General features: G+C 41.1%; 2 protein-coding genes across 2 annotated transcripts in view; both read left to right on the plus strand.

Moving 5' to 3' along the window:
* kif5ab (kinesin family member 5A, b) overlaps positions 1-11,041 on the plus strand; it is an 83,346-nt gene extending 72,305 nt beyond the window's left edge. Inside the window, exons 26-29 of the mRNA XM_085407544.1 lie at positions 3,611-3,672; positions 5,885-5,912; positions 6,304-6,386; positions 7,318-11,041. Of these exons, the coding sequence (XP_085263670.1) occupies positions 3,611-3,672; positions 5,885-5,912; positions 6,304-6,373 (160 nt within the window). The 3' untranslated portion in view covers positions 6,374-6,386; positions 7,318-11,041. The remainder of the gene's footprint in view (positions 1-3,610; positions 3,673-5,884; positions 5,913-6,303; positions 6,387-7,317) is intronic.
* A 1,232-nt stretch (positions 11,042-12,273) lies between these two features.
* On the plus strand, positions 12,274-26,390 carry soat2 (sterol O-acyltransferase 2). The gene is made up of 16 exons (XM_085407546.1): positions 12,274-12,355; positions 14,466-14,607; positions 14,748-14,806; positions 14,917-15,056; positions 15,153-15,206; positions 16,326-16,433; positions 17,063-17,345; positions 18,275-18,350; positions 19,029-19,113; positions 19,525-19,570; positions 19,829-19,958; positions 20,407-20,504; positions 21,941-22,039; positions 22,224-22,359; positions 22,791-22,936; positions 24,184-26,390. Exons 2-16 carry the CDS (start codon positions 14,529-14,531, stop codon positions 24,238-24,240), a joined length of 1,596 nt encoding a protein of 531 aa, XP_085263672.1. The 5' UTR covers positions 12,274-12,355; positions 14,466-14,528; the 3' UTR covers positions 24,241-26,390.
* Positions 26,391-26,474: the final 84 nt, after the last annotated feature.

Below are 26,474 nucleotides of genomic sequence, written 5' to 3' on the forward strand. Positions count from 1 at the left end.
GGAGGCATCTTCCTTGGGGGGCTCAACCCGGGGTAGCAGTCATGTCCGGTTAGGGGCTCTGTTGGCTCTCCGGTGACTGTTTCCTCGCGGCTGCGTGCAGCGGGGCTAGGGGAGGGTCTGTGCTGACGGACGTGGGTTACTGACCTGGTAGCCTGGCTGCCCCTGGGTGGGTCCGGGATGGGCGTGAGGTTCTGGGGGCGCTCCGTCTCTGGGCTGGGACCCGGACCGGGCCTCGGGGGCTTGGGTCCTGGTTGGTGTGTTGCCGGGGTTGTGGGCGGGTGGGTGCATGGGGGCCCAGCCCTGGAGCAGGGTGCCGCCGGTGCGTCGAGCCACCTGGGGGGCTCTTCAACTGGTGGGGGAGATTGTCACATCTTGCAGGAGCTTTCCTCTCCTCAGGAGCTGCCTCTGCAGGAGGGGGAGATACAGGAGAGGTGGAGGAAGATCTCAGCCTGGGTGTTTATTGTCTTATGTAGTCTGGAAGATGAGTGGATGGTGGGGTGGGTGCAGTTTTCTCTGTGGTGGGGTTGGGTGGACTGTCCCGGGCTCTGTGGGGCCGGGCGGCGCTGCTGCACTGGGCCCGGTCTGGATGGGCCTGGGCCCCCTTTCCCTGGCGGGTCGCGGAGTATGGGGGTGCCTACTGGGGTCAGCGGGGGAGCTGGCCCCAGGGAGGGGTCACCTGCCCCTCCCTTCCTTCCCTCCCCATCTCCAGCTGCCTCCCTCTTCCCGCTCCACCACAACCACCCACACATGCAGGGCCTTGGAGTAGGGGTATGTCACCAGGGTGCAGAGGAGGCTACCCCCCCCCCCCCCCCCCCTGTCCCCTTCTGGCTGCCTCTGCCTCAATTTTATCCCACAACTTAGACATTCACATTACTCACACTCTCATTACACATACATATAGGATCTTGGGGGTGGGCACGATACACGGAGTCCAAAGTACCATCAGGGTGTACACCCCACCCCTGGCATCGTTGCCCACCTCTCAATTTTAAATACACGTAGACATTGAGGGCTAGCAGGAGGGACCATGCGCTTACCTGCTGCTCTCTGGCAGGTAGCTCCAAGCCCTCCTGGGTTTTAAATGCACCTTAGAACACACATGCATCAACATTACAATGAGCGGGTGGAGGGAGGTTTGGAGTCTTCTCTCACCCCCGTTCTCTGCGACCTGCTGGAGCAGGGGGGCTAGGAGGAGGAGTTGGCCGTCCGACTGCGGTCTGGAGTGTGGAGCCTTCCTGCTGCTGCGGAGTCGGGGCGGTCTGCCTCCTCCCACCGCAGGGAAAAGGGAAACACCACCTGGGTCTGGGTGCAGTTCCCCCCTCCAGGGGCGGGGGCACCTAGACCCGGTTTGTAGAGTACGCTTGGGGAGTGTGATCGTGTGTACAACGTCTCTTTATGTCTGTCTCCACGTTGGTTGAGTGTGGAGTAAGTGCATATGAGAGCATGAGGGTGGGAATGGATGTTTGTATCTGTGTGTGCCTGTATGTCTGTGTCTATATGTCAGGTTGGGTGTCAGGCGCCACCTCTCTGGGGACATCTCAGGCCCTCCAAGGTTTGGAGGCCTATCTCCCCCTACCACCACTTCCCCTGCCAGTGGCGGACCCCCTCAGACATCGGTGCGTTGGTGGTTCTTTGTGTCCGGGGATGGGCGTCCAGGTACACACCGGCTCACTCCTTGGCGGCCGCTTATCGGGGCCTGGAGCCTGGGGCTCGCTCGGGCCACTTCGGAGGTGGGGTGCCCCCGGCCTCTCGGCCTGGGGCTCGGTCACTCAGGCGCAGCTGGCTGCCGGCGGAGCTCACGAGTGCGTCACTGCAACTCCCCCTGGCTTCTGCTCCGCGGCTGCTGAGTGAGCCCTCATCTGGGACTCTCCTCAGCTCTTTCTGGGACAGTGGCGCAGCTGCCCCTCTGTTGGTCTTCCTTGGTCTGTTGTGTTCTGGGGGCCTCTGGATCTCCTCCACACCTGCTTCACGCCCTGGAGGACGGGGCTGTGGCCCCCCCACACCCTCTAGCAGATCATTACATGAAGGAACCTTTTAAAAAACAAAAAACAAGCGCGTCCATGCTCACAGGTGTACACACGGGTGATCACACCCACAAACTACACCCTTTTTGGCTCCTACCTCAAAGCACACTGTGTTCTGTTGATCTTATGTGCTGCACAATAATGTTTAACATTTAGTATTTACTGTCATATTCCCATATATCATTGTGATGTTGTTTATTCTATTACTCTTGTTCTCTTCTGCTTGCTTTCTTTTTTCTTTCTCAGCAGGTGATCCAGGTGATTGATATATGCATTTTTTTTCTCTGCCCGTTCTGTTGGTTTTTGTCTTTTGCCCTTCTCCCCCGTCCCTCTTCTCAGCTGTTTCTCTTTCCCTCTTTCTTTCTCCCCTTCTTTCCCCCAGTCAAGTCTGTCCCGTATTCAGCAAGTGAAAATAAAATAAACAATAAAAGGTGAATCAAATGGACCATTACGGCAAGGCTAGGATGGTCAGTTTGGTAAAGTAAATCCGTTGGGCATCTTTCTTTGCCTTTAGACAACAATTCTGATGCAAAAGAGCCAAACGGGACAGGCCAAAAAAAAAAAAAAAAAAAAAAGGATTAACTCAGTGAATTAGGTTGTTTGAATGGATTTGTTTATCCTTACTCCTGCCTAAACATTTCCAACATGTATTTGCCTTTTGAACATTATTTAGCTTTTTTAAATCTCTGCCTTATTCGTGTCTTTAACATAACTTGATTGATTGTAAAAGTTGAGCTGTTCTTCGTAGCCATAGTTGGCTTTCTTATTTATTTCATTATGGTTTCAACTGCTGTCTCCAGTCAAGGATGACGTTTGTCTCTTAGTTAGAGTGATGTGAAAACCCTTCACATTTTGATACATGCCAATACTATCAATGAGGTAAACAGTTTGAAAGTCAATTTTTGATATGACCACCGTTCCTCTTTGACAGAGCCTGAAACCTCTTAGGCAGCTTTCTTGTGATTTCTGTAAGTTGTCTTCAGGAATAGTTTGCCAGGCTTCTTGAGGAACATTCAAAGCCTTTCTTTGGATGTTTCTGCCTTTTGTTCCTTTTGCTGTTAAGGTGACCCACACTTCATTAATGTTGCTGTCCAGGCTCGGGGGGGCCAGTCGATGACTGATTTATTGGTTCATTGTGTGTTTTTCTCTCTTTTTTAAAATATCCATGTATGCTTTTTTTTTTTATTTCAAATCACTGTCGCGCTGAAAAACAAAACTGACTGAAAATGGAGAAAAAGAGACTAATGTCCAAAAGAATATTGTTTGAAAGACTTTCAGACAAGCTGTGGACCTGTTGCTCAGGATAACTCGACCTGATATCATGTAACAGACACACTGGTGCATGCTTTGCCACGATACATGGGCTAAGACCTTTGCACAGTACTACAAATGAGTTCTGTCTGTTGCTGTTCTAAATGCATATAGTCTGCACTCTGCTTGTGAAGCAGTCAAAAGTCTTCAAGTTCATAAAGTTTTCATGTTTACTTCAGCTGTTTCATGTAATGAAAAGTCTCGATTATAGCTCGAGATTTTAAAAGATAACTTTCACGTAATGTTGACACGTGCTTGTGTTTCTGCTGTTTCAGGCCTCCGGCTGAATCAGAAAGCCAAGCAGACAACGCTTCTGAAATACTCGATTCAGAAAACGGTGAGCCCTGTTCAGATAAAGCCTGTAAAAAGTAATGAGAATTTTTATAATCGCAATCAGCAGAGGTAAATGGATTTATTTTTATGACTGTTTTTTTTTAAGTGATTGTCATTATGCCATCATATAAACCATTAGGTTTGAATGTTGCTTTATATACTCTTCCAGATTGCTGGCTGTTAAAGCAGTGATTGCCCTGCTGCTGTCATAAACCTTTCTTTTTGTTCATATTACGTTTGTGTAATGAAGTTGTAGTCAGTAGATTTAACTCTCACTCTGAGCCAGTGGGAAGTGAAGTCAGGGATTTCTTCTCCTTCTGCATAGAGTGATATTAGCAGGATACAGATGATCGTTTTTGTAAAACTTCAATGAAAAATGTGCAGTGAACTGCTCCCGCTGCTCGAGGTTTTTGTTTGAGGCAAAAGCTTTTTGTGTCTGTGGGTGTGTGTGAGTGTGCGCGCTTGTCTGCACCCGTCGGCGACAGACTCTGGAGGAGATGGATTAGGCTTGCTGTGTCATTACTCAGATAGAGACAGGTAACCGACAGACAGGCTGCGACGCCCACCTCAGCTTCTGACCCAGTGATGACAGTTGTTGAGTTGTGTAACAACACCACACCTCTTTGATTCTCAAGGAATATCAATAAAAGTCAGAAACAGGGTTTGTGCCAATAAATCAGTCTGCTGCTACAATATGAGCTTTTAATTAAATATCACAGATCACTACTGATTTTCACTACCTGTTTGAACCCTTAAAGGATTTAATCAGGCTTAGTTCAAGTCTGGTTTCCCATTATTATTTCTTCTGTCAACAATGCTGTGGAAGAAATGTCAATATTTTGCTCTTTTTGTCTGTAAATTTCTGATTTTTTCAGCTGTTTTTTATTCATTCAGATTTATTTCTTATTTTCCTTCATACTAGGCAAACGTCTACTGTAATTATCATGTAATCAGACTTTTGAAGCCATATTTCTTCTGGTTCATCACTACTTTTTACCGTTGTTATTCTCAGTGTCATGAATTTCAGTGAGTTATGAAGAAATGCACATCTCAAAGATCAGCAGCCTCTTATTTCTTATTTATAGCATGTTTAAATTTAACATTCACAGTTACAGTGTCTACATGTGCAACATCACACATGACAGGATAAGGATTTTTATTAACTGTCACAATATTTTTTTCTACTTAAGGGATTAAACTGAACAGGCCTCATAATCCAGTCAAGCGTGAGGTCCCATGATTGCATCCATCTCATCAAATTGTGCACAAATTAAATAAAGTTGCTTCTGTGCATAAATTAAATAAAGTTGCTTCTGTGCATAACAATGGATAAATCCACAGAGGCTTGCTAAAAACTGAGAAGCAACTGAAGTGTCTTGTTATGTTTTGTCAATACGTTGTCATGCAGAAAGGCCAAGTGGATGTTTGGTGAAATGAATCTCTGTCACAGTAATTCAGGTAGAATGCCAGCCTCCGAGGGTTGAGTTAATAGAGTCGCTGCTGGGGCTGAATTCAGTTCATCAGGTTCTGCAGGATATAAAAATGATCCAGGAACCAGTATTAAAACCAGACCCAATTTCCCAAGAAAGTGTTGTTGGTTTTCTGCTAATAAAAGTCCTTGGGATGGTTGTACTTTAATGCAAGGACACCTTAGATGGGAAACACGAGGCACTTATGGTCAAATGGCAGTGTTTGCCACTGTTTATTGGTCATTCGTTCAAGCAACATTAAATGTGTTTATGTCCTGTAGAGATGTTACACAATGAAAACTCTTCAGGTGCAGGTGAAAGTTACAAAACCTATAAGTGACAGTCAGTATTTGTGTTACCATGGCATCAGTCTTTCTGGTAACTTTAATGATATGTTAGTAGAAAATAACTTAATGACCCTGCCCGTAATCATTCCCTAAGCATGAAGCTTTGGGCAGCTAAACCTGTGCTGGTGCTGCTTTTCCATCCTTGCCTTACTGATGGGGTTGCCAGATCAGTAAAGTGCTTGTAAAATGTGTTAGTCATTCAAATGTGAGATATTGGCGTCTAATACAATACATTATGCAGCTGCTTGTTCCAAGGCCGTCTAACTTCACTTTCACATTAGGCTGTTTTAATTGAACTTACGTGTCTGTTACAAACCCACTTTTCCTCCCTCACTTCACACGCCACCAACCTTGTCACTGTGCACCTGCCTGCCTCCTTATGCACTCTTTCTGTCCACAGGAAACACCACAGATATCAATGACAACAGGTAAGACCTGAGCACTCTTTTGAAATAACGGCAAAGCACCTGCTGGTGTCTGTCGCTGACTTACTGGAGGGTAGAAATATTGGTTGTAACTAGCTGTCTTTTAATTTCAGTGACTAATTAAGTTAATGCAGCTAGTAGCAGTAAATAATGGTAGAAGCATACATCACAAACTGTGCTGCCACATTTGTCTTGCACACACTGATCACACTTCTGTTCGTAGAATGAGGACTGTAAAAGCATTGATTTGACTCTTTCTGCCATTTCTTTCTGCATCACTGCTGCCCCCTTGTTGCTGTCACTGCTGCTGCTGCTGCTGTGGATGATGCTGCAACGACATGTGGTTCTGCTCTATCTGTCTTAGCATGTGTCTGAATGTGAATTCTGTATCCAGAACTGATGTGTGTGACAATCAGGACCCAGCTAAACTCTACAGTCTGCAGCCAGAGGCTTCAGCCAGCTAATAGTCCTGAGCAGGTAAGAAAGCAGAATGGGGAAGATATTTATGGAGAAGATACACTATTAACAATTCATAACCATTCAAATTGGTCATTATTTATAATGGTTATGAATTCTGGTTGTAGGAGTACGCTGTGAATTTCTCGCCAAGAGCCCCAACAGACTAGAATCAGCACTGATAGTAGGATGCATAGAAGCGTGTTAGATAATGCCCGAGAATGGACATTTTCCTCAGTTCATCGTGCTGTAGTAAAATGCGATTACAATTGATGTATTGGGTCATGAGGTCTTATGAATCAGCACTATTTCTTTAAGGCTGCTTGGCTTCAGCTCTTTGGTGCTTTGTGGGCAGCTGTAACAATGTGAGAAACCTGGGTGAGTTTTTATTTTAAGAGTGTGAGACACTTTGCACAAAAATACCTAACAGACATGATCTGTATGCACCTTCCTTTAAAAATACTTCCTTTAAAAATACTTCCTTTAAAAATACTTCACTGTTGACAGTGAATTGACCTTATTTAGGAATGCATATTTAATTTAAACTGCAATCATGTTAAGACTAATAATGTCCAATATGCTATATATTCCTCCACTCTAAGTAATGCAATGAAGATGAGGGGACGTTATTCTAACTTTTCAAGTCCTTTCAGCTGGAGTAAAGTTTGCAAGCGAGTAAATACAAGTCTTCCACAAAGCTGCTGAATTTTATGCGCTGTTAAATCTAAATCGTGCCCCAGAGTACACTGTGCAGTTCTCAAATAAAAGTAACTCCTTAGTAAAGACACCAGGTATAAAATGACTCGAGACATGTTCCTTCTGGCATTGATGGCATGACTCACTGGCTGCTGTCTCCTGTTTTCTGCAATCCTTTGCTTTCACCATTTCTCTCAAATGTATCTGTCGCTCTTATTCACTATTTCTGTCTATGTCTGTCTCTCTCTCTCTCCAGGCAGACGTTTTTTCTGAGGCCTCTGTAAATCTGCATGCAGCTGATCACTGTCCTCCCAGACTCCCCTTCCTCTCGCATCCTCCTCACCTGCTGTAAACAGACCTCCTGTGTCTTTTTTAGGCACCCTGCTTGTTTTCTTCGATCCTTTCTCGTTTCTGTATTATGACTTGTGGGGTGTAACAGTTTGACAAGCACTGCATCTCAAATGCCTGACCTGGCAACCTACACCTGTGATGCTGCTGCACCCCCTCCCCCATGACTTGAAATATGAAGGGACCACAAATAGAAAGGTGGGGAAGAGAAAGTGCCGTGTGGTAGGTTTCCACTAGGTTGTGCTGTTTGTCTCAGTGAAAGACTCAGTGAGGGATGTCGGCATTGAGCATTATGATTATTATTAGAACTATCATCAGTGTCATTGATAAACATATGGAAAATCTAAAAGACAAAAAATACTAACAACATGAAAACAGTTTGATCCTTGTGATCACTTTTCTGATATTTATACTTTTCACTGCATGTTGATTTTCAATGTTGGTTGTCAGCATTTTTCAAAAAATATGTATTAAAGAGGAAGAACACTAGTGAAGCAACAATAAACATGTTAAAGTCCCAAAACCAGAATAGAAGATAAGCATCGAGATGTGTGCGCTGTTAGTACCAAATCTCATTAGAAGAACAAAAGCCAACAATGCTCCAAGCTGTCTATCAGAAATCTGTGACCTCCGCAGCCTGTCTGTGGCTCTCAGTAAACAGTCAAAAACAGGTCGTGCCTATATTGTGTCATTTTTCAAAGTGAGTTTCAAAGTAATTCCCCCAAAATGTTTGAGGACTGCTCTTTTTAGCAAATGTTAGTCAGTGTACTTGTTAAGGACTATGTTCAGTCATGGATATAAACACATTTGGTGCTCCGGTGAGCATTTACCGCAGCAGGATGATGTATGCAGGACTTACTAAAAATACTCCACGGTTCATAGTGATCAGGAAAAATGTTAGAAAAGTGTGAGAGTGTGGCTCAGTGATGAGTTTTTGCACAGCACATGAGAAAAAGATATGAGTATTCTTAGTAAATCTACCGACGCCAGCAAACTACACTCACTGGCCACTTTATTAGATATACCTGTTCAACTGCTCATTAAACTAATGCAATGAAGCATCGAGGCAGTTCTTCAGGCAAAAGTGGACCTAACAAAGTGTCCCTTGAGTTTAAAATACTCATATACACATATACTGTGGATGATAGTTGGCCAGGGCTTAATATAGACAATAAACGTATGAGACTCCATAAGACTCTTTAAGGCACAAGTTTGTGCTTTATCAGCCTCAGAGGACACATTGTAGCAAGTTTTAGCTGTGAGCAGAAAGCAAAGACAAAAGCAAATGAAGACAGATTGTTTTGTAAAGACTCATCGTGTAGTTGTAAAGGCAACTTTACGCTGTAAATTATCCCTTAAAACTGCCTGTCAGGGATTGTGCGTGAAATATTTAGTCACTGTCATGTTATGCAAGAGCATGGCAGAGTGGAAAAAGTGTGTAGCAACTATTTTTATACTAGCTGGAAAGAAATATATTATTTATTGTTTGCTCTACTTCAAATATTTACTGGCTATTTATCTCTAATTTATAACGGTTTTCGAGTGAAGCATTATCATTTTGTTTTGATGTGCAACTGTATTATTTTTATAGTCCCTGTAGTGAATCATAAAGATTTGAGATTTCTGCAGTTTTGTGTGAGAGCCGCCGTTCCAAGAAACGTTTAACAAAATGACTAATCTTACGGTTCTTTGCTGAACCACCTCAGAGTGAAACCAAAGCCCCGACTGTAGTGAGTCACTTAAATAGGATCTTATTCTGTGCGAGCTCTAAGCTCTGCTGGAGACATGAAGCAAGGGTTACTCCAGGTTATCAAGAGCTGATACAATCCTGTCTTATCCTGCTGACTCACACACACACATGCGCACATGGATGTAGCACCTCATCAGCCAGTGAGATATTTGACCTTTGACCCCTAAGTACAGATAATGTATCAGTCCTGTAATGATTGGGTGTAGTCTGAGTTCACTCGCACACTGACCGTCAGTAGCTCCTCGCCACCCGTCACATTCACTCTGTGCACCTCCTGATCAGACAGTCAGGATGGAAGGGTCAAGGGTGACAGTGGACATTGAGCTTTGCGTGTTTGTGTGCAGATAAAAGCTGTCTCTCATTAGCAGAGTTTTGCACCTGCTTCTAACCAAAATGGACCAGTAATGTGTATCAAAGCAGTCTACAGGTTAGTGTGCATGAACAACATATTTGTCTTTAAGTGGACGAAGGAAGCACACACAGCACACTTCCTGTGCTGTGTGGTTGCTCAGATACGTCTACTTCACCCTGTAATAGTGTTTTTCTGCAATGTTATAACAAACATAGACTGTATATAAAAGATGGACATAGTCACCACATCACCCAGTGGTTTGTAAAGTTCTGCCATGAAGTCTTGAACTGAGCTTGTTGGCCTTCTCTGTGTTTTTGCTCGTAGTCTGGTTTCAAGAGTTGATGCCCCTGCTCTAAAGTATCCCCAGCTTTCTCTTTCTTTTTGATTCTAATCAGAACTATAATTGATAAAATGAACAACATATCGTATTTGATAAGAACTGAAGTGTGAGAGTTAAGAGTTATCAATAAGAGTTATCAGGAAAGTGTTTACTGAGGTAATGGAGGGAGGGAACTGAGGGTCGCTTTCACATCAGAGTGTATAGACCTCTACATAATGTGACATTTTATTGAACCCTGAGGAGTCAGACAGACTGCAGGTTTGATCCACTCCGGCTTCACTTTTCAGACTCTGCAGCTATGTCCTCCTTTCATATTCAGTATATGATGAAAAACATAAGGATTTATCTACGTGATATGGTTTAGTACCATTACCTAACCTGCTTATGCTTTAATGGGTCAGGCGGGTGGGGTGTGGTGCTAAGGTTACCAGTCAACACACAGAGACGGGCTCACATCCACACCTTTAGACAATTAGGTCACCAATTAACCCAGCTTATGAATGTCTTTTAATATCCTAATTTTAACTAACTGGCACCATAAAGTATTTAATTACTATACTACTATATTTTTTACGGTTGTCCCTCTTTAACACAAAGATGTTACTTGTAACAGATAATTATTATTACAGGACTGAGGTTGAGTGAAATGTGTGTAGCATTCTAATTATTATTACATCCCTTTAATTGCCCTTTAAATCTGAGTATTTTTTTCATCATCTGTCTTTTTAAAAGGTAATAAAAGGCCACTGAACTTTTGAAGTTGTGTGTGTTTACATAACCTATAGAAACCGCGAGCTGAACATAAATGGCCTTTCTCGTCAGCACGCTGTCGCTGAAAACAGCCTCCTGCACTGTGGTTGCTCATCAAACTGGGAGTGTCTGCGTTTATTTTATTTTTAAAAAACAATTGTTCTGTTTGTCTTAAAGTAATTGTAACAAATCTAAAAAAATATTCCGACAAGATCAAAGAATTGTGATACTGTATCCTGAACATGCAGAAAGAGGACTGCAGGAATGGCCGAGCGGTTAAAAAAAGACAGAGGCGAAGTGTCTGTGTTTATTTGTACAACAGTGTGTTGTTTTGTTTGTTTATGGCGTGTGATTTAGTGCATGAACTACTCTCTTCTGTAGCTGCTGAGAAACAGCGCTGTTATTTCATGAACTCACCTTTCAATAAATATGATGCTGTGCACAGAGGATTACCACACGCTCTTGTCATTATTCTTCTTTAATGTTATTTGTAAAAGCCAAATAAAACATTATAACGTCAGTAACCTCTGCAGCTCGCAGCCCAGGAGAGAAGCAGGAGAGATAAAGCAGCTTTAAAAACAGCTGCACCAGTGAGGTCAGTGGGACCTCACAACAAATCCCCAGCAAAATACTGGAATTAACATTACCTTGACCCCTCAATAAAGTCTTGTAAAATGTGAGCTTATTAAATTATTATTAAAAATGTACATTATAATGATGTTATGTTATAATGATTTTCTGCCATTTTGTTCAAACTATATTTATCTAGTGTAATCGTAGCGCTGTCAAAGTTCAATATTTTGATTTTTGAAACGAGGACACCAAACAAACCGTACAGTTTGTTCGAGAACACGTTTTCAATTTAACAGTTTCACATCAAGTTGAACGAGCACAAAGTTTGGGGGGATTGTTTTAAATCAAAATAAATCATTCTAACCTTGTATGTATTTATTTGAAAATAGTATTTATAAAGAGTTTGTTTTTCTTTACTCCTGCTGTGCTTCGTACCAGAAAGTAATTTTGTACATGTATCATTAGTTTAAACCGAGAGATACATTTCATATAAATGGACAAATACATTAATACAGTACATATATCTTTGTGTCCTGGGTTTGAATTCACCAGCAACAAACTGACAGCCCTCAGGTTATACACCGCGACTCTGACATGGATGACTGGATGGACAGACAGACAGCATTCCTCTGGAAATGTTTTGAGCTTTGAACAAATATTTATTTCCACAATGTACAATTCTCTCAAGTTCACCAGTTACTCCTGAAACACACACACTTTTGCCCAGTTCATTCATTATCTACTCTAAAGTGGAAACATTGTTTCCACACACAGCTGTGCTTTAACAATAAGCAACACGCTTTTCCAAATAAGAGCATATTTGTAGATGCTAAATAGACCTGTGATATTTACTATTTTGGTTTGAAGTTTGACCCAGATTATATACCTTTAACGTAGTGCACAAAATACATGATATGAATGAAATTTGTATTAAGTACCTTGGATAAGTGAGACATTAGGGCACAGTCCAGTGTTGTGCATGACCTCATGAGTCCAGCCAAGGAGGTAAAGTTTGATTGGGCAATGGATTCCCTGGGCCAGGAGCCATGAGGGTAAAGTGCATCAGGAGGGGACACAGATCATAAGACTTGCATCATACTTAACAGTCAGTGTCAGTGGAAACTGACTGAAACAGAGGCTCCATCCTGTGCACTGCTGAGTGGACCTGAACTTAAAACACTGTGAGTACACATCTAATGCATATTTATAGATCATGTCACATCTACCCGACACAGTGATGTCTGACATTTGACACTTGTATTATTTAAACGAATGATAAATCTGCAGTTTCTGCTGTGGGCAATTTTTAAATTAGTAGGAAACGCTCGACATGAGTGTTGTAGCCAACACTGAACATTAAAGAAGATCAGAGGTCTTGAAGCATCGTGCTGGATATAAATTTTATATAATGATGGCAGAACTGAGTTATTGAGTTCAAGGGTTCTTCTGTGAATGGGCTATTAAACCGATGCATGTACCTCTAACCACACAGGCAGTTTTTCATGTAGGTAAAAGTAGGTCATGAACCCAAATATGATTTTTAAAACAGCTTCTATGAGTAATGTTTTCGTAACAGATCATAGATTTTGCTGAAAATCTATTAGTACTGGCTGCTCATGAAATTAAGTGAAGCATCAGTTTAGCATTTTGACAAAGGGAGACAAAGTTCATCAATACAACAAATCAAAAGGAAAGTAACAGCTGCTCGGGCTCAAGTAGAAAAGAGGTCAAGCCAATAAATATTTTCTTAAACATGACATAGACTCATTAATAATCTTAGAGTTGTTACAATAAGGATGATTTGCTTTAAAAACCCCATATGACTGTGTCTGCAGCTGCACAGCGTCTAATCTGAATTTCTTTTTGACGCGTATCTGTTTAATGGAGGAATGACCAGAATGTATGGGTCACTAATGAGGTCAATGACTGTTTTTTACCCCACAATGCAACCTCTCTGCTGTAGCTTATCTCTTATAACCTGCAGTGGAGACGCGGATCTTTATCATTTGTTTAGATTGTTTAGCTTGAACTGCAGTGACTTGTGGCTTGTTGTGGAAAACCACTGTGGGTAACCACTGTTCCACAACACCGAGCTTACAGGTGCCTTTATCCGGACAAGCAGTTCACTTTTTCAGTTTTGGATTCACACGATTGGTTTCACTACACCGGCACTGAGGCTCATCAGGAATGATAATAATCTCTGACATGAGGCAACCAGCCAGCAACGAGCCAGTGACCTGATGTAATTTTTCAATTTATCGTGGAAGATCCTCTCACGTTATTAAACTTTAACAAAAAGCTAAAGCCAGGTTGAATCTCGTGGCAATTGTGGCAGCTGCTGCACTGCTGCTGGTAGGCTGAAACACACAGGTAAACAGTAAAGTACTGGCAGCTAGACTCATTAAACTCTCTTACTTAATGGAAACAGTTTTTTCTCCACTAAAATAAAAATATGCGTTGTATCGAATATAAACTTTAACCTCCTAAGACCCGAACTCTTCCACGGCATGCATTTTTAATTTCTCTTTGATACTTGGTCACATTGGGGCCCGATGAATGTAAACCACCTTATTACCTTACCTTATTTTTGTTTTTAAGAAAAATAAGAGCCACATATGAGGATATTCGTTTAAAATTTTGATACAACAGTAGCAGTATAACGTCCTCGTAAGTGGATATCAGGCCCTTGTAGAGCAAAATTGAGTATTTTGGTCTAAATAACCCAAAAATGTGATGTCCACATATGTGGACGCCAGGTCCTAGGAGGTTAATAGTGAGTCTTATTTTAATTTTGCATTTATTGCTGTGAATTCAGTCTTTCGTGAACTACGACAAGGTAATTCCCTCTTCTACTTGCAGTTTACCGATATAGAAATACTTCAAGTTGAAAAATTGCTCCTGAGGTCTTTACCTTTAACGCTTCTTAGCCACACAGACACTGGAAACATCACACATCCACAACATTCAAAGTGAAAACACAAAATAATAACATATACCCATCATAACACTAATTCTAAATGAAGGATTTAAACTTAAACATTCATGTGTGTCTTACTAATGTGCAAAACTATACCAGTAAAAGTTGCTTACTGTTTATAGGCTGTTCTCCACAAAGCATTTACAACATTTGGCGCGTCACAAGTTTGCAAAGAATGATATATTAATGCACACAGCTTATTTTAGTTTAACATAAATGCGTTACAGTTATACTCACCACAATTCACCTAGAAGATTTCGGCATGAGCTATACACATGCAATAAATAAAAGCATTACATCACTCACTTTGACAGGCATCAGTACGACAGCACGTGCATTCATTGAAAACAGACTAACCTCCAGTCGTGAGGGTAGCCATGACGACCAAGGAGGCCGATAGCAGGGTGTATAATCGGAAGATCAAGCCCCGACAGTCATCTGACAACTCAAGCTCTGGTATGGACAAAATACTGTTTTATACTGTAAGCTGATCTTTCAGTTCTGTCTATTTTTACACAGTTTTAGGTGAAAGATATATTCAGTATATTTAAAAGTTTAGCGAACGATGTGAGAAACATCTGTTCTTCTCTCTGCAGCTGGCAATCATGATAAGGTGGTGGAAGAAGATGCGAGGCAGTGGGAACGATGTACTGAGGTATTTCATCACTGTTTCTTTAAACGGTGGATGAAAGTAGGAAAGTGGTTTACAAAGGCAACACAGTTACTGAAACGTGATTCGAAAGAAATTATTTTTTCCTCTTGTAGAAGATCAAAATAAAAGTCATGGAGCAGGTCCAGGATCAGCTCAATGAAATTCTAGACAGAGTTCTGACTGAGTCCGTCCAGTCCCTCTCCAACACCCAATCAACAGTAAATGGAAAGACAAAAAATATAAGCTCATCCAGGTAAGAATGAGACACAAATTGGTCTGTTGGTCACCATATTTTTTTATGCTAATCACTGAAGTGTGTGACTGTTTTTCTGTTTATGCTTTGTGTCAGATCTCAGAGAATGGATGATGGCAAAGTGTTTATGGCCAGGGCGTCACTGCTGGAGTGAGTATAAAAGATGTGAAAACACCCAAATTAAATCAGAGTTGGGTTTAACACAAGGGTTTAACATCTACAGATTGTCAGTGTACATAGTTTTCAAATAGAAAATTCTAATTTAATTGGATATATGCATGGTTTATGCATTTTATTAGGTTATTCAACTGCTCGTTAATGGATTTATTTGATCAGCGCATCAAATGCACATTTAGGCATGTAGATATGGACAAGGTGACCTGCTGAAGTTCAAAGTGAACACAAGAATGAGAAAAAAAAATGATTTAGGTGACTTTTAACGTGGCATGGTTGTTTATGCCAGACAGGCTGGTCTGAATGAAGCTGTTGACTTACTGGGATTTTCCCACACACATCTCGATGGTTCCCAGAGAATGGGTCAAAAAAGCAGATGGGCTTACAGGAGCAGAAAGTTCACTTGGGCTCCTGATCATACCGGACATACAGACTGAACAATGGAGACTGAAAAAACGTTGCCTAAATCTAAAGTTTAAATATATGCTGCTATATTCAGATGGTCAGAATTTGGTGTAAACGACATGAAGAATGTATTCATCCCGTTTGTGTCTATGGGTCAGGCTGGTGATGCTTTGATGATGGGGGGTATAATTTTGGCACACCTTGGGCCCCTTAGTACCAAGTGGCCATCATTTAAATGTGACAGCCTACCTACGCATCATTACTGACCCTCTCCATCCCTTTATGACTGTCTACTCATCTACTGATGGCTGCTTCCAGCAGCATAAACATGAGCCATCTGTACTCAAATGTCCTGCACAGTCACATGCCATCTCAATCCGAGAGCACCTTTGGTTTGTGATGGAACATGAGATTTACCTCATGCATCAGATAAGTCTGATGCTGTCGCTTCAATATGGCCTTAAATCTCTGAGGAACGTCCCCGGTACCTTCATGAATCGGCGACACAAAAGGGAGTCCAACCCAGAGCTAGCAAGGCGCACCCAATCAAACTGCAAACTTAGATGGGACTAGCACGTTTTTGTAAACCTTTACAATATTCACAGCAGAGTTCGCACAGATTTATCAAACATGGGGCCATTTTATTGATTTTGTTGTGTATTTATTTGTGTCTTTCCTCTTCTTTCTCAGCGAACTGTTCGAGATCAGCCACATCCGGACCATTTACCACATGTTCATAGCTGTTCTCATCATTTTCTTTTTGAGCACTCTGGCTGTTGACTACATCGATCAGGGCAGGTCAGTGGGACACGTGGATGTGTGTGTGTGTGTGTGTGGTACTGCCATGTGTCAAACTCTTTAACCCTGAACCAAATCTAACAGAAACTCAATTAATCCAAGACTTCCTGTTCTCTTATCTCCCGCCTTCCTTGCCCCTCTGCTCATCTGGTAGCAGAAAGATAACGAATCAACTCCTCTGAGTATTTCTTCTCTTGCTTTGGGCAGTGTCGTAATGATTTGGTTTTTGTTTGCAGTTGCAAATGTTCCTCATTTGAGCTAGTGCCAGTGGGCAACTCTGCTGTGTGCAAATGATTTGATCCATTCAGCTTCAGTTAACAGTGAATTTTTATTTACATGCGCTAAATAATGGTACACAAATAATACTATCACACTTGTGACACTGTTCTTTAAAAAAAAAGACACAGCTGTAAGTGTGTGTTTAAAATCTATTAATATCATCACTGGAGGGGCCTTTTGGATGAAAGAATGTCAGAGGAAAAATATTCAATGGCGTTCACGATTCGAGCAATGAAAAGAAAACCCAGCTGTGTTTGAATACAATCAAAGTGGTTTCCAATACATAATAAATAATGAATATGATTTGTGTTTTGTTCTTTATTTCTTTATTTGTTGGTTTTCAATCCCAGGTTAGTGTTGGAGTTTGACCTGCTGTTCTACGCCTTTGGGAAGCTGGGGACGGTCACTGTAGCCTGGGCCATCATGTTTTCTTACACCCTGAGCGTTCCCTATTACACCTTGCTGTTTTGGGGCTCTTTGTACCACAAAGTCCCCTCCAAGATGGGGCTGTGTCTGGGGATGGGGCTGATCCTGTATCTCATACAGACCTGCATACTTGGAGTCTTCCCCATCTATGTTGTTGTGCACCACCAGTTGCCACCTGCATCGCGGTTTATTGTGATACTGGAACAGGTGAGTCTGTCACATGTGCAGCCGCTCATTTTTTCATTTACTGCATATTCAGTGTAAAGAGCTACTTTGTGTCCAAATGCAACAGAAAAAAAAGATTATTGGTAATGACCTGTGCTAGAAACACACTGTATCATAGATAACATTACACACATATTCATTGGCAATCATAGGTAATCCAAATTGTAGAAGCAGTAATTCACTGCCCTCAGCTGGAACATTGTGATAAAGATAGCCTGCTAGCCAGAGATGGGAGCTTTCCAACTGGAAAGTCACCAAAGGAGAAAGCATCTCTGGCAGCAGATCTCACTGCAGCCAGCATTTGAACATCACAAACCCATACACTAATACCTCCTCATCCTCTTTATCACATCGGCCCCGGCCTCCAAAATCAGTCTTAGCACTAAAATCATTTTAGCTCTGTTTGATGGAGTGAGATAATCTCGGTGCTTAGATGCTTCTGGGAAACCCGGCCATGATCCTCATCTGACTGAGTCCAATCAGTCTTTTTTGTATTTACATGATGTTCATGGCATTTTAAAACTGCTGAGTTTGATGCAGAAATTAAATATTCAAACTCCCTGAATTGCCCCAAAATGCGGTTCACTGCTGCTTTATGATGCTCCCTGCTCTACGCAGATTGATTGTGCATCATCTCTGAACTGCAGTTTATGACAAATTAAGCCAAGTTCTGCAACTGTGCTGCTCTCTGTCCCACCATGCTGCACTGCTTCATGTTTGATGGGAGTGCACATAAATCATGAGTCAACAACAAAAGAGAAACAAAAAAGAAAAAAAGAGATGTGAGTATCTGGATGTTTCATTTCGGGCAGCTTGTCAGTTCTTGGAGTGAAGACAAACATCTACAGTAGAAGCAGCTAATACTGATACACTGTCTCCCTTCACGTAATAACTGTATCCATTTTCTCCAGATTCGATTCCTGATGAAAACCTACTCGTTCTTAAGAGAAACGGCTCCTGTTATCATGAAGAATGCTCCAAAGGAAGGTATTGTATTGAAGTCCGGTGTATTTTCTCTCCGGGCGCTATCATTACTCACAGTGACACTCCCGGAAATAAGGGGGAAAAATGACTTAAGCAGAACTCTGCAGGTTACCTATGTAATAACTTTAAAACTAACAATGAATCTGCAGCTAGAGATGCTCTTGTACAGGTCTGTTAGTGGGAGATAAAAATATGAAACATGAGGGGAGACCAAGAGCAAAAACATGAATACTTAAAACAAATGCCCCCTGGAGAAAACTGTAGTCCTGACTTAAGTAGTAAAACTGACATAAAATCGAAATGGAAGTTAAGATCATTTCTTCACACAGAAGGTCCGTTAAATACATTTTTTATAGAGCAGGGCTGTAATACAAGTGTTTAAAGGACGCCACACTAGCTGGAACAAACTACAGCAAACCATTTAGTAAAACTGATGAGTCTTTAAGGCAGATAATTTGGTATAATGGCTTAATGATTCAGCGACAACCCGAGTGTTGTTTAATTTTTAAAGATGGCCCCTTGTTTACAGGTTCTTGCATTAAAGGCACAGTGAAGCTGTGAAATTAAATGAATAATGAATGACTCAACAAGACTTTAATGTGAAGCCACTTTTAAAATAACTTAAAGGTTTTGGACACAAACATGATGGCCACACTAACAGCGTTGTCTTTGTCTTTTCAGGAGAAAATCACAGATTCCCAACATTTTCCAGCTATTTGTACTTCCTCTTCTGTCCAACGCTCATTTACAGGGAATCATACCCTCGGTAGGATATATTAACCCCTCATTTTGGCTGGTTATTTATGCTCTTCTGTTCTAGTAATTATCAAAAATATCTATGTCCAGTTTTCATTAAAACTGGAGGTTCTGTCATGTGACACAAACTCACAAAGCCAGCAGTGACTTTCTTTTTTATTCATTACAGCATCAAATCCCATCTCTCAGAATCTATAGCTCAGCAGCTACAAACATAAATCTAACGACGGCTGAAAAACAACAAGATGCAGTTACAAGCAGTCGTGTTGATCTGAGATTAGATGCATTGTGGAATCCCTAATCTGGACTGCGACACTAGAGACAAATTCAGGCAACATGAAAACTGATAAAAATTTGAGAACAGAGCACACATTAAGAATAATCTTGCATCTGAAATTTATGAAATGTCCGTTTGTTGCAGAAATCGCCACATACGATGGAACTATGTTGGCATTACTCTTGGCATGGTGAGATAAAATGTTGCTTTCCTATTTATAATTCAGCCCTTTTGCTTTGAATATCTAACAAAAGACTTGGTAGTGTCTGCTGACCTAAAAAGAAGTTTTACTTCTGTATACTGAAATAATCTGAAGTAATAATATATCCCTGATCGCAGTTATCGCTAAGCCATTTCCACATTTGTACTTCTGATTCTCGTGTGTGTTCTCCGTTTCATTTCCTCTTTTATGGGATGTTCTCGAACCTCTTTGATGTTCCCTTTGCAGATTTTGGGGTGCCTGTTCTACGGCTACTTTATCCTGGTGCGTCTCTGCATGCCGGTCTTTAGAACCCAGACCAACGTGCCTTTCAGTAAACGAACAATGGTTTTGGCTATTTTTCACTCTATATTACCAGGTATGTCCTCTTATTCAAAGAGTCCTCAGCTGTACACACACAAACTCAACGTGGCCTTTTTTCCTCCCTTTTTTCCCCACTTACAGCGTTAGAAAGAAGCTGTGTGCAGGTTAAAGTTCATCTCTGACTCTGATTGTGACATCATTTATGTTTATAACATCCATTATCTCTCATGCGTGTGAGTCAGCACTGGTTAATATTTTACTAAGCCTGCAATGTAGGAAAGGACTCCAGAGTGTCGTTAAGACAGTGATAAGATGAAAGATGCTAACATGAATCTGATACAAGTAATCAAAGGCTGAAATGTTTATGACTCCCTTTGAGTGAAGAGCGAGTTAGTGCAATAGCATCTGTGCCAAGTTACAATTCCTCTGAGAAAACTGGGGGCAATGCCCAAAATAAAATCGCTCCATGCAATTCTCTCCGTCTGTGTGTGTGTGTGTTGCAGGAATAATGCTCCTCCTGCTGTGTTTCTTTGCCTTCCTGCACTGCTGGCTCAACCTCTTCGGGGAGCTCCTGCGTTTTGCTGACAGAATGTTCTATAAGGTGTGCGGCTGATTTTTGTGGACACTTTAATTGGTCCAGTGGTCCTTTCCTGTTTCTGTGCTGTAGACTCATTATTTTCTGAAATGCTTACTTTTACAGACAAGCAAATTCTGATTAATGACAAGTGAAATGGCAGCAGGGTGACCTGCTGGTCCCCAAACAGTTTTACTTTTCCATCGCTGAATCCTGTTGATTTATATAGCTCTTGAGCAAGAGCTGAAAATACTTGCTTATAGTGGTTGGCCACTTTCACTTCCACAAATCTTATTCGCTTATGGCACTCTAAGTACGCCTGAGAGTTTGAATGAATTTAGCTATAAAAGATACCAAGGCACTTGGGGGAATGTGGGGCAGGATTTTACCAGAAAACGTCTGTGTGGTTGTGAGTGAGACTTTTCTTCACTCTTATGTATTTTCGTCATAATCATACTCTAAGGTTAGCCATGGGGCTTTTTGTAGGTTTGTGCAAAAAATGGATGTAAGACAGCGAGACAGTGTTTTGCAAATTTCATTTTTGTTTTAAAAATGCTAAATAATCTTGAAAAGATTCTAGTGTGTGTATTTTATGTTAATTACAGGAGTTGATTCACCTAATTTACAATGTGGCTACAAATTGTTCTTAACCTTTAAACCTCTTATCTGCCCTAGATGCATGTCTGTGATGGCACTTTATTGGTTTAATAATGTTCAAATGACACTGCTTGTCAGCTGAAACAGTTGGGACAAACGTGCATAGACTGTATATAAATGATGGCCATGCCACTGTGCCAACACCCATTAGATAGTGAAGTGCTGTTTTGAATCCTTGGGTTGAGCATTTTGGACTTTTCCTATCTTGTTATTTCATAACTGGTAATGACAAGTCTGACTTAGACACTGAGTACACTGCACATGACTCACAAGGAAGCCACACCCTAAAGCATACCCTCTTTTGTCAACAACTCTAAATCCGACTATAAATGACAGAATGAGCAGCATGGTGTATTAAATCAAACAATATAACCGTTAGATTGTGTTTAAGAAGTCACATTTTTTATAGTCAGTTTGCAACCAGTTGAGTCGCCTCCTGCTGGTCATTGAAAAGAATGCATGCATTGGCTTTGTTTTTCTCACATCTGAAATTTACGTGCAGCTTTTATAGAAAGGTGTCGCACACAATCAGAGATTGCACCGAGGTGTCTGTTTAAACTGATGAAGATTAAACCAGTATACCCACCCAGGAACTTGATGCACTGTGCAGAACTGCATTGCTTTCACCTCCAAGACCCATTTACAAATCCTTAGTTGTAGGGTTTGGTATACACTAAGATGTTTTAATAATAGCGAATCTCTCATCAGTAGAAATAGATGATCAATAATAAACATTCACTCCTATTCAGCCCTTTTTCTTGATGTTTTTATTCTGATGAGTGACTCATCCTCTGTTGTTTTTTCAGGACTGGTGGAACTCTACGTCTTTTGCTAACTATTACCGTACCTGGAACATAGTGGTTCATGACTGGCTGTATTACTATGGCTACAGGGACTTTCTTTGGGTGAGCAGAGTACTAATACTGCAGACTAACACATGTATATTGAACAAAACAAATCCCATAACTCTGTTGGTTTCGTCTCTGTTTATAAACCAGCATGTGTGTGGCAATTTAACTGTTGTTAAGTCAGTCTGACCCCTGAACTTTTAGCCAAATCCTCTTTCTGTTCACTCTCCAATCCCTGCAGCTGTCAAATAGGAAATTCCGAACTGCTGCCATGCTTTCGGTTTTCATAGTCTCTGCCGTCGTTCACGAGTATGCTTTGGCCATGGGGTTCGGCTTCTTCTACCCAGTCATGTTCTTGCTCTTTGCCGTCTTTGGAGGTGAGGGGTGTGTTTATTATTCATGGGACAGTTGTTAGCGCAGCATAAGTAACTTGTGTGCTGACCCAGCTACAGAAATTCATTCATTTGCCTAAAAGCCTTTTAAAGGGAGAAAAACACAGACACATTTTTCATGTCTACATTATTACCGCTGATAAAAGCACTGTATTTGAGATGCCTATCCATAGCTTGTTAAAAATATGTAAACGGCTTTTGCTTTGAAGAGTGTGCCTTCAAACTTTCGAGTTAAATTCTTCAATTATTCACAAAAACACTGTAAAAAGTCTGTTTTTATAGGATTCTCACTCAATGTTTTGGTTTCTTCTCTCTGCGTGTCCTTGTCCCTTTATCGACCTCCTGCTCTCTCAATAACAGATACAAAGAAAGAACCGAAAGCCCATTAACAAATCCCCTTTCCCATCTTCTCTTAGTGGCATTCAACTTCACCATGACCGACAAGCGACAGAGCCCTGTCTGCAACATCATCATGTGGGTGTGTCTCTTCATCGGTCAGGGTGTGCAGGTGTGCCTGTACTGCCAGGAGTGGTACGCCCAGATATACTGCCCACGGACAGGAGTACGTACTCCCACGTTTGACCGAGATCTCTGTTTGTAAAGTTTTTCCTTTATATGTAGAAAATGCCTTTTCTCCTCTCCTCTATAAATAGTTTCTTCATATCATTTAATAGAATCACATAGAAAGCAATCCTAAAAAAGCCATTTTCCCACAATGTCTTACTGGGCTTACGCACAATCTCAAAATACAATCAGCCAGCTCTTCAGAAAGAAGCCATACACAAGTACATTTTATAGCATCAAATGTGGGTCACAAAAGATGCTTTCAGTCAGTTATCTTACTTTACTTCTCTGGATACAGAAGCACAAATTTTGCTAAAATCCATAAAAATTGACAGAAAAAGAGATGAGTGACCTCTTTTTTGCAGAAGAATTATGAAGAAATGTGTACTCATGCTAGGAGAATTCACCTCTGAGAGACTTCTTATTGAGTTTGAAGGCATGAAAACAGTTTTATCCCAAACTGCACAAGTAGTGAAGGTTTGTGCAGATCTATTCTGATTTAAAGTTGTGGGTTTCAAATTAAACACCAAGTTATTTTTTTGTAGATGTCATTAGACTGACTTTGACCCCTGCTTTAGATGACCCCTAAATGGAAAATAGGTCAACGGGTGAACAAACTTCAGGCGAGAATGAAAAAACTCATGTACACAAGCACATTACGCAACTACTGCTGGATGTCACACAGACGTCAGCAGCAAAATGAGAGTGGTAACAAACAGCCTCTTCCACTCATTCATTATCTTGACTTAATTGTCTGTTCTCATCCACAGTGATTCATATATTCATTACCGTCCTGCAGACTACATGCATTTGTGTAAACACGTGTACACGTAATCCCGTGCTGCAGATTCACGTGTGTTGAGCAGCAGATGTGAATAAAAGTGTGACATGTTTTTAACACTTTAAAAGTTGCCTTCTGACACCAAGAGTCTGATGAAGTCAGAGATGTAAAGGATTTGCTTGACAGATGGGCTCAGTGCTTACCACACTAGGAACAACTGTATGTCCGTGTATCCCCAGAGGAGGAATCCTCTAAAGCCAGTGGAATAATTCACACACACAATAGCTTAACACAGATAACATCTGTCTACAAATAGAAGTGCTCTGCACAATGAGATTGTAACTTGAGAGAAATGGATGTTAAATCTACTAATAATTTAATAAAATGATTAAAGTTACTAGAAGGAGAAGGAGGAGAAGTGAGGCATGTATATTTGGCCCAATTCTTTTCCTTTTTCTCAACAGAATAGCTTCTGGGAGCTGGTGATGCCTCGATCTTGGTCCTGCAGCTCCCAGAGATGAGGCCATCCCTCTCGCAGGCAGGAGGAATAAATGATGAAGTCTGAAAGTCTGAAAATGAAGATGTAGCTCTGCAAGGCCTGATGGACTGAGTGTGGAAGAGAGCAAGGTTTTCTGTTATCAGTGCGTAAAAGATTTATTGCAGTCAGGATGTTGTGTCACTGAACTATTTCAGGTTTTATTTGTGCAGGTGGTATTTTTATCACTAATATTCATTAAAATGGGCTGTAACCGAGCATGTAGAACATATAGATCAGCGGTCCCCAACCTTTTTTGCGCCACGGACCGGTTTATGCCCAACAATATTTTCCCGGACCGGCCTTTAAGGTGTCGCGGAAAAATACAACAAAATAAAACTAGTACCGGTACTGAAAAATAGAAGATTTATTTATAACACACGTGAAAAGACCCAGGAAAACGGAGTTAACGATAAAAACGCTAACAAAATAACGCTGAAAACTGATAAAAACCACACATTTCACACCTGAGCCTCAACTCTCACGGACCGGTACCAAACGACTCACGGACCGGTGCCGGTCCGAGGCCCGGGGGTTGGGGACCGCTGATATAGAACATCATACCATCTGATAACAACGGCACATAATACAACATGGTAGTTCAGTGAGATTTAGACTTTTGATAGGTGGAGCTAGCCCAGCTGTTTCCCATTTTATATGAGAAGTCAGCTTAGTCATATACACAGTACTGTAGAGGAGAAAAAAGTACTGTACGAAGCCATACAATATCTTAATAAATAATATTTTTAAGCATTAAATAAATTTAAATATGGTATTAACAAGGCCTTATAGGCTTCAGGTTTATTACAGTTAGAATATTTAATTGCATTTCTTGCTCAGCTTATTTTTATTCCAGACAAAACACTTTTGTTCTTTTTGTTATTGTAGATTTTTATATGAGTTTTCTGTTTGTAGGACTGAAAAAAACTTAAAAGTGACAGAAAACTTTAAACAGGCTTTGACAAACACCGGGCACCTGGCCTGCAGTGTGTGTGCGCTGCGTGTTTAATCCTGCCTCGGTTGACATTCAGCTGCCAGGGATTGGCTGGGAAAGCAGGTATCTTAACCAGCCAACCACAGGCTGCACAGCATCTTATCAGTATGCTACAAAGCCTCTGTTTGCCTGCCTGCAACGTCATCCAGGAAGAAGAGGATTACCATTGGTACAGTGTTTGCATTAATGATGTAATGCTCTGTAAACTGATATACTGTAATACCAACGGGGCTCATGGAGGCAAATGCAGAACAGATAGTTTTAGAGTCAGTGTCAAAGCAGAAATGAATGGATTTAGTACATTAAATTTTATGTTTGAAAATTAAATTTGTTTGCATTTTCTTTATTTAAAAAAAAATCTGCATATTGTTTTTTTTTTTTTTTTTTTTTTTTTAATCTCCAGCTTTCATTATCAGGAAATATCTATACATACCTCATTGCCAATAATGAGTCTCTATCTTCTGCACACTGCATATGAATCCAAAAGGGAATAACGCTTTGCAGAAATAAAGATAAAAAAGTGAAATCTCTTGTTATTTAGCCACATAATGTCATGGAAACTGGAAAAGCTTTTTATATAAATTAAGCAGAAATGGAACAGCTGGTAATTCATTTGGTAAATCTTCGTTTTACAATAGGACTTCTATGATTGGGAGAAATATAAACTTTTTCATCTGCTAAAAGCTTCACGGTGTTCACTTGAACAGCAACAGTACAGCCGTGAGCCTTGAAAACAAAAAAACAAAAAAAAAAAAAAAAAAAAAAAAGGGCTTAAAGAGGCTAAAATGTTCAATAATCTGAGGGAAACGGCGAGGATGTTACATTTTCTGTAGGTTTTCACAAAGTTTGATCCCACTTACACATACTCACAGCATTATTATACACCCAACAGCCACAGCGTGAAAAACCACCTCCCCTCAGAGTGTGCAGGTCTCCCTCCTGTTACCCAAACTGATCCCTCTGATGACGGACAGACTCTCAGGGGTGTCCTGTGGTGTCTGGATACAGGATATTGATGTTGGATCCTTTCAGTACTCTTGCTTGTGTTTCGCGAGCAGGCCCTGCAGTGCAGGCTCATTGTGTGATGCTTGGTTTGCAAGTGTTTATTCCATTAGTGCATGTTGAAAGAGCTTCCAGATAAATGCCAGAACATACTGTAGCACGAGAAGTAACTTTTTTTTTTTTACCTTACCCGCAATATTTTAAACCCCTGACAGGCTATGTGT

The sequence above is a fragment of the Rhamphochromis longiceps genome, linkage group LG5, assembly GCF_057381845.1.
Source record: "Rhamphochromis longiceps isolate RC_006_pf linkage group LG5, R_longiceps_female_GT1.1, whole genome shotgun sequence".
In the NCBI taxonomy this organism is placed as follows: domain Eukaryota; kingdom Metazoa; phylum Chordata; class Actinopteri; order Cichliformes; family Cichlidae; genus Rhamphochromis; species Rhamphochromis longiceps.

Bases quoted from the DNA above. Each gene is read 5' to 3' on its own strand.
- soat2 (XM_085407546.1), top strand. From the start codon at position 14,529: ATGACGACCAAGGAGGCCGATAGCAGGGTGTATAATCGGAAGATCAAG. The intron at 14,608-14,747 runs GTATGGACAAAA...TTCTCTCTGCAG, and splicing joins ATCTGACAACTCAAGCTCTG to CTGGCAATCATGATAAGGTG. The intron at 17,346-18,274 runs GTGAGTCTGTCA...CATTTTCTCCAG, and splicing joins TTATTGTGATACTGGAACAG to ATTCGATTCCTGATGAAAAC.